This window comes from Phalaenopsis equestris, unplaced genomic scaffold, assembly GCF_001263595.1.
Source record: "Phalaenopsis equestris unplaced genomic scaffold, ASM126359v1 Scaffold000190, whole genome shotgun sequence".
NCBI classification, from domain to species: Eukaryota; Viridiplantae; Streptophyta; class Magnoliopsida; order Asparagales; family Orchidaceae; genus Phalaenopsis; species Phalaenopsis equestris.
This window is the reverse complement of record NW_018164632.1, coordinates 425,606-434,448: the sequence shown is the minus strand read 5'-3', so window position 1 is coordinate 434,448 and position 8,843 is coordinate 425,606. Positions and strand designations below refer to the sequence as shown.

Below are 8,843 nucleotides of genomic sequence, written 5' to 3'. Positions count from 1 at the left end.
GGGGGTGGGGGGGGAATCAAACTCCAAACCAAAGGGGACTTACAACTGACAAGCAGATGCCCGACCAACTAGTCTGAGCACGCGACTTATATATCTATATCTATATCTATATATATACACATATACATATTCACATGTACATATAGACATATACATATACATATACACATACATATAGATGTATACTTATACAGATACATACATACATACATATAATACATACATACATACATATAATACATACATACACACATACACATAATATACATATATATATATATATATATAAACTTCAATTTTTACATGTATATGGGCCACCTTATCCATGCATGATAAGGTCTATTTAACTTTTAAAAGTTAAAATAATGATACATTTGTTGTGATATGAAACATTTGGGGTTTATGGTTGTAAAAAATATTCTTTACCTATTAAATATGTAAATAAATAAGAGTTGGGTGGTTTGTATGTAAATGCCTACGACAAAATCAGACTTTTTTAGGAGGGCAAACTGTTCCGTCGATCTAATTTGAGAGGAGCTGGGGCAATGAATGACAAAGTGATATTTCAAGTGGTGCAAAACTGATATTTCAGGAGGAGTAAAAGCCTAAATTGCCCTCGTAAAATTTTAAATTTAAGGGGGGCAATTGTCCTCATGGACCCTACGAGTGTCCGCCATATAGATGCCACCTTTTTATCTGTTAGAATTATTACATACATTAATTTTAAAAAACACAAAAAAGCATGTCAATCATGATAGAGATCTTCATTAAGCTAAATAAAAGGAAGAAGAAATTCATACTCAAGACCTTATCATTCAAAGACAACACTTATGTACACCATATATAACAACTACAATATGTTTTAATTTTTATCATACAAATATATCATAATGAGCTAAATATAAATAAATAAAAAGTTTATTTATGTTTTGTTTATTAAGGAATTAACTCTAAATATTATGTTTATAGTCAACATGTTAGTTAAGAAATAAATTATCTCATCGATGTAGCCCACTTCACATAATAATTGTATGTTTTGCCTCTAATCATAAGATTTTAGTTCAATGACCATTACATCTAGTTGTATGTGTATGTTAAAAAATAAGAAAGAACATGCTAATTAGCAAACGAGCCAAACAAAAAATAATTAATGAGTTAAACATAAATTGTTCACAAATGTTAATCTAGACACGTTTTCGTGTAATCATATTCATTTTTTCTTTCTTCACATAGAATAAAATAAAAGAAAAAACATAAATTGCAAGGAAGAGTAATGGCATTATACATTGTACATTCCATTTCTCTAAATGCTATTTGGCCAACTCACCTTTAACCACTATTTCTATAAGGTAATTAAGCATTACACCAAATCTCTCAGAACCCAACAAAGGACAAAGAGACACCCACCCAAACTAGGAACTCCACTTCACTTCACTCCAATCTTCCAACATCTGTACTTGAGAGTTTTTACATCTCTACATTCTATTTTTCTCATACTTTCCTAATACTTTCTTACCACCTTAAATACACTGTAAATCCAAAACAAAATAAAAATATTTCCATGAAGTCTCATTATTGCACTATATGTTGTCTCCTCCCACATGCTTTGAAGCAACATTATCATCTAGGGATGGATTATAGTTCCCAAACCATCTTGACCAAAACAGATAGTTGAAGAAGTTGAGCAGGCTGAGACACGCCAGAACCCAATAGAACAAGTCCAGTCTATCCTTATTAAGATCATTATCACCAAGCCAACCACCATAAGATTCTGAACTGGTGATCCTATTCACCATTGAAACCAACACAGAGCTCAAATAAAACCCAAAAGAGTAAGAGCAGTAAGTCATCGCTGTGAGGACCTGCTAAAGACTGCTTGTAAAAGAACTCAATGAGTCCCACAGCAGTAAACATTTCAGAAATCCCAAAAATTAGGAACTGTGGTGTGATCCAGAAGATGGAAAGGAGATCGCTTTCTTTCAATGAAGCCTCGTCTCTTCTCTTCTTCTCCACGAGAGCTGCAGAAACCATTGAGAAAGTGACGGAGAAGAGGCCGACGCCAATGCGTTGCAGAGGAGTGATGCCGGATTCATGGCCTGTGAGTCTGCGAGCGAAGGGGACAAAGGCTATTTCGTAGAGAGGGACAAGGATTATGAGGATTAAGTAGGGGATAGCTTGGAGAGAAGCAGGAGGAATGCTGAAGGAATTTGTGAGGTGAGTATTCATTGCTCTGCCTTGTTGAACTGAGAAAGTCTGGAGTTGAGCTAAGATGGTGTTGAAGACAATGGTGCAAGCGAAGATTGGAATTACAGAGAGGATTATCTTCACTTGTTCGACTTCTGAAGCTGTGCAGAGCCGCCATGAGCTTTCTTTGCCGCCTTCCTGAACTCTGATGCAGGCTTTGTTGAGGAACCTGTAACAGTAATCACTCAAATTAAAAGCTTTAAGTTGCCAAGTTCTTACAAGATTAAGAAAACCCAGTGTGAAAAAACTAAATTGTGAATTTAAGAAAAAAAAAAAAGTTTTTGAAATATGAAATCAATGTAGAAGTCCAATCAAATTGAATTCTAAATGATAAAATTAAAAAATAAAAGCAGTGGGATGAGCCTCGACCTGAATTTTTCAGTGAGGAAACGGTTTCCAGTATTTGAGGAAGGATCAGAGACAGCTAAATGGTTGGTGCCATTGGAAGGGCAAACTTGCTTTCGCTTGGTAATAGCGGCCACTAAAACCTGCAGAAATAATGAGTCTTTTTTTTTAGTTAAAGTTGCCATTATTGATTAGAAGACCAAGAAACTACAAGAACATTGCTTTCCGCACTAACAAAATAATAAATTTTTAATACATAAGCTTTTAAGATACCATTTATATATATATATATATGAGTAGTTTAATATATGAAGAGCTGGTGGACTAATATTATATACTCTTTGTATGATAAATAATTTTGATTCATGAAAAGTACATTTTTTAAACTAAAAAGAGTGAGGGTGGTGTGTATTTAATTAATAACTGAAACCAGCATATATATAATGAGATATTACTTTGTAATTAATGTTGTTTAAATTAAAACTTTGCACCAAAGATGCATTATCAGGAGGCACGATGTAAAAGGCAGATGCGGTCCTCCGCACTAGATTAATCACCCATAACAAAAAGGATTTATTAAAGAAATTTACATCGAAGTAATTAGACTAACACTTCCTTAAACTAAAAAGATTCTCATATGGACTTATAATTAGCTAAATGATTCTTCATCTTTACAGACAGAAATGATAGGCTTTCTGTAACTATAGGCTAATTAGCAGAAAACCTTAAATAAACTACAGAGTAGACAACAGAACAAACTGAATCTGTAACCAGCACACAGTTTTAGTTTAATATAAATGGAAAGTGGATTAGGCTTAAAGTAGTAGTAGCAGGAATAATCAATATGGCCATTCAGACTAATGTGGAGTATGAGTTTAATCAAAAAAATGAAAAATTGTAGCTATCCACAGGCAAAAAAAGAATTCTAATAATTACAATCATAATAACCCCTTGACATTAGAAATGATAACAAGTTCCACTAACTAAAAGTAATTAGTTTGGTTGGATTGTTATTGTGCTTTTCAGCTGCTCTACCTTTAAGAAAATTGACATATCATAATTTTGATTTAAACATAAATCATAGAGAAAAACAGAATATATAACGCATGCAATTTTTTTTCCTCAAAGAATTAACACAACTCTCTCATTTAATGAGAATAAACATAAGATAACTATGTACAAAACTATGTTAAATATTCCTCAATGAATGAGCAACCCTTCCATTTTATGAGAACAAATATAGGATGATTTGGGCATTTACATACACAACCCAATATATTTATGTTTTTACATATATCTTACACTTTAGTTTTCATATTTAGATCAAAAAGATCACCGACACAATCTTTTTAAAAGTGAAAAACACATTTTCATGCATAGACTTATGACACCAAGATGTTATTAATTATGTTATAAATCATGTAAATATCAATCCAAGTGTTAGATATCTAAATACATCAGAGTTGTATGGTATGTAAGTAAATTTCCCAAGATAATTCTATACAAAACTAGGTTAAGTATAGTACCCTTGCTATTGGAGTAAAGATGCTGCCTTGAGGAGGCTTGTTTCTATAAAAGATCATGCCGAAGATCAAGCTCAAGAGCCCCAATGCCATGGCCGCTGCCGAGATGGCGAAACCGATGTCCATCCCTGACCTCGTTTGAACCCAAACGAGAATGGTGAGCGCGAAGAGCTCGCCAACGCAGAAGCTGAAATAGGCCGAGTTAAAGTAAGTCGAAAGCTTTTTTGATTGTTTGGGATCTTCCTTCATGAACTGATCAGCACCATGAGAAATCATGTTGGGCTTTAAGCAACCACTGCCTAAGGCCACAAGGTAAAGAGCTACAAAGAATATTGTAGCTTTAAAGCCTTCAGCTTCAATACAATGATCCTCTTTTGACATCATGTTGCATTTGGGTGGCCTCAATTGAGGAAGATGTGCTTGCACACAGAGTAGAATAAAGCCCTGACAGACAAACCAGAACATGTTTAGAAAAGAAGTTTATTCTTCAGTGAGATGAGCACTCTTCATAAAATTGAATTTTATTATAGTTAAGGGGTGGATAATATAAATATTAAGTTAATAAAATAAAGTCAATTAAATTGAAAAATAATGAAATAAATAATTTTTTTTTTTTTTTGCATGATTGGAAGTGTGAGATTGTATGAGTACTTTCCTCTTTTTTTTTCTAGTTAGAGAGAAATTAAAAGGATAGCAGCTTTTTCATGTTTCCTTTTTTTTTTTCCTAATATTGGACATAAATGAAAATCTATTCATTATTACATTTGGTATTTGCAGAGGAAAAAAGAATGAATATGGTCAGTGAAGAATAACCCAAAAAACATTCATCATTAGACCAAGGGAAGAAAAATTTTCTCACCTTATTTTCAATATTAATTTCTATAATATATCCTGAAAATAACCACCTTATGCTTTACATTTAACATTTCAATTGGAGATGCAGATAACACGGAGGGAAACAAAAGTTATATTAAATTACAAAAAATCTTTGACCACCTTATTAAACGTCCGGTAAGTGTTGGTCGGGTCAAATATTGCAACGGATTAACTTTTGAAATAAGAGTAATTTTGTGAGAAAGCATGTAGTTTCTAAGTTTTTGGGCTGCGAAAATTAAAACTAGACAATGTTTCTCAATAGGCGGATACTTTATTTTCGTTTAGGGTTTGCGTGTTAATTAAATTTCAATGCATAAGAAAAAATTAGGATGATTTTAGTAAAAGAGAGCTTCTCTCAAAAACAGCAAGTAAAATTAACATACTTTCAACTTCCAAATTAGAAAAGAAACCTTGTATATGTTAAGGTGGTGGCCGAGCCAATATTAAATATTAATTATTTAAAATGCACTAAATTCATGGGCATGAAAACAATACCCATGCTCTTTTTAAAAATACATGATTTAATTTTTTTTTTTAAAAAAAGAAAACTCACCGAAAGTTCAACAAATCCAAATATGAGCATGGTCCAGAAGCTGCCCAAGTAAGAATCAGATAGAAAACCACCAAGCAGAGAAAGGATGAACACTGTGCCGATGAAGTTTGTGACAATATTTGCTGCCTTGAACAGTGGGAAGTGCATATCGTCGAAGACATAAGTTATGAGATTATTTCCCACAGCTGCTATAGCCATGATTTCAAATGCTTGAATGCCTACAAAGAAAGCCAAATTAAAATAGAAATACCCAAATGAAATACTGCTACAAGATCATAAGTTAAATTTTCATTAAAATCTTTCCTTTAATTTAAAGGAATTGGATTGGAAGAGAAAGAGAGAAAAAGACCTAGAACAAATACGGCAGCACGCATGCCTCCATGTTTATTTGGCTTGCAGGGGTGGCCTTTCCAGTCTAAAGAGAGCCCGGCTTCCATGGCTGAGTAAAGCTGCTTCTTTTGGAAATCTGGATATCTTTCGTGGTGGGCTGTGTTTAAACGCTGCTCAACTGGGTGCTCTTATTTATAGAAGGAACAAGCGGAGCACAGACTCAAGTCTGTAGAGAGAGCGAGAGAGCGAGGTGGGTAAAATCTCTACCCAGGGATTTACAACCAAAATTTCAAAATTTTCTATAAGACTGGAAAAATTATATTTAGAGACCCTAATAGATCAGAATGATAATTATTTCTCGATTATTTATATGAGGCCGTTTTAGTCCCAGACTTTATAATCTTTATGACTAAAATAGTCAATATGAAAGATTATTAGAGCTCAATTTTAAAATAGTCGGGAATTTTGTGGACCCTTCTGTAAAGTCTAGGATTAAAATGACCGAATGTAAATAGTAGGAGACTATTTTGGCATTTTGCACTATATAAGTAAGATTGCTCTATATAAACAATAAGGCACTAAAATCGAGGGCACAAGTAATTTGAGTGCTAATGTTTTTTTTTTTAATTTAGTTTACAAATTAATATTCATATGTGTGATTTGTACTTCGAGAATCAAATTCTTTCAAAAATTATAAAAATTATAATTCATGTAAAAGTAAGAGTGAGTGTTTTTGAAAATTATTTTCTTATTTGCTGATAACTTTCTTTTACTTTCGATCAAGTATTTCATGAGGCTTTGGTCAATATCTTTTTCCTTTCTTGAAATGTAATTTAGAAGGGGCCGATGCATACCACACAATTCTTATGTATTTACATAACTTACACCAAAGTTTTCATTTTTATAAGCATAGCACTCAAATTTTTAATATAATATGAAAAATATCTCTTTTATTCTTTTAAAAAGTGGAAGGCACAACTTCATGCAAAATTTCAAGTCGACAAAGTCATATTATATATATAAATATAAATATTTAGGTGTTATACATATATAAATACATAAGAATCGTATATTATGTACGTTAAATTTCCTTAATAAAATATATAATTATTAAGTGTGAGTATGAATCCCACAGTGTAGGAACTGAGCGTTGGATTGAGGGCCAGATGAAGAATAGGTCCTTAATGTTAATTACAATTGGTAATTTTATGAGCATTTGCCCTGGTTAGTTAGTGGGGACATTTGACGTTAGAGGAGAAAATAATTGGTGGTTAGGGCTGGGGGTCGATTTTGGGGTAGGCTAAACGGTCAAAGGATAGTGCTGGTCACTATTGGAGGGTCAGATTTTGCCGTGCTTTTGAGTGTGCATAGTGGGGATCCCACAAGAAATTTGGTCTCCCCCGTAGAAACCCAATGCCCCACTTTGTTTATCCTGACCATCTATATATATATATATATATATACATACATAGATATGGAAGATATGTCATATTATAATGTATGCAAATGTGCATTTGACCTTTTAAATATTTAAACAGTAATATTTTTTAACAAAATATAAAAAAATTGGATGGTTTAATGTTAAAAAAAATAGGTATTGAGTGATATGCATTAGCTCATTTATGGGTTCGTGTCTTTATATATATATATAAGAAAGAATACTAACATGATACATACGGCATTAATGCGAGAGAAAAAAAATATAAATATTTCTTTTAAGATGTCTTCCCTCACTCGCCCATTTTTGATTCAGCGAAGATAGTCTATTGAGGCTTATTAGAAGGCCTTAGTGATAAAGAAAAAAGACATTTACATACATACCACCCAATTCCAATACACTTGCATATCTATAACACCTAAATTTTAGGTTTTACCTTAATACCTTTCAAATCATTCGTACCACATAAATAATACAACCATTTCTTACATATAAAAGGTGAAGCACATCTTTTCATGCATAAACAAGGTGGCATGCTTGTAAAAATTAAATATTAGGTGTTAGATATGTGAATAAATAGGAATTGAGCGGATGAATATTGATCCTCCTTACAAAAAATGAGAATCAATTGACCTCACAGTTCTTTGATGGTATATTATGAATGATGTTGGTCGTGGCTTGGCGATTGCTACAGATGATAGAGAGTCCTCTAATAGATCGCTTTTATAACAAACAAATGATGTTTTACATTTTAATTTTTTGATAATATATTACTAATCAAGGGAATTAAGTTTAGTAATAGTTGGTTTAGTATTATATTTTATATTGTTAAATCTAAGATTGTTTGTGAACTAAACACAAGGAATAGAGCAAAAATGAGGAGGGAGAGAGAGAGAGAGAGAGAGAGAGAGAGAGAGAGAGAGAGAGAGAGAGAGAGAGAGAGAGAGAGAGAGAGAGAGAGAGAGAGAGAGAGAGAGAGGAAGCTGAAAAGTAAAAACAAATGGTTGAATTTTTTTATTGAGGGGATCCACCATTTATCTCAAAAGACTTCTATATAAATAATCTCATAAGAAATCAAAGAGTAACATATTATCTCGAAATATATAAATATTACCTTAAAATGGATCCGATTGTTCAGATGAGGAAAATTTTTGGGATTTATGATTTTGCGGAACCAGAATTTTTCCCTTAGTTTACAGGTGTAAAATATTATTGTTTTTATTATGAGGTATAGTATTTTTATAAGGGGGTTCCCTCATAATTAATTACATCGAAGAATTATTCTAGAGCAAACACTCGATTAAAGCTATGCCTTATATTTTTCTTATTCATTAATGAAATGTTTATCGAATAATAGGATTTTAAGACTTCGATGGAATGGATGAGATTGGATAGGTTGACTTTACTTGAGTTTCAAAATGATTTACTTTTAGGGTTGAGCCCAATAGTTGAGTATCATAGTGATGATCTTGAGCTTGAATCAATGAATCAAGTTTGAGAAATCACTTGGATGGGATTGGATTCGATCACATTG

General features: G+C 32.6%; 1 protein-coding gene across 1 annotated transcript; it reads right to left on the bottom strand.

The window, feature by feature from the left end:
- Window positions 1-1,315: 1,315 nt before the first annotated feature.
- On the bottom strand, window positions 1,316-6,128 carry LOC110022434 (protein NRT1/ PTR FAMILY 4.4-like). Its single transcript, XM_020721375.1, is given in 6 exon segments — window positions 1,316-1,866; window positions 1,868-2,413; window positions 2,614-2,732; window positions 4,116-4,556; window positions 5,542-5,759; window positions 5,891-6,128. Coding segments are annotated over 6 exon segments (1,698 nt in total). The 5' UTR covers window positions 5,979-6,128; the 3' UTR covers window positions 1,316-1,580.
- Window positions 6,129-8,843: the final 2,715 nt, after the last annotated feature.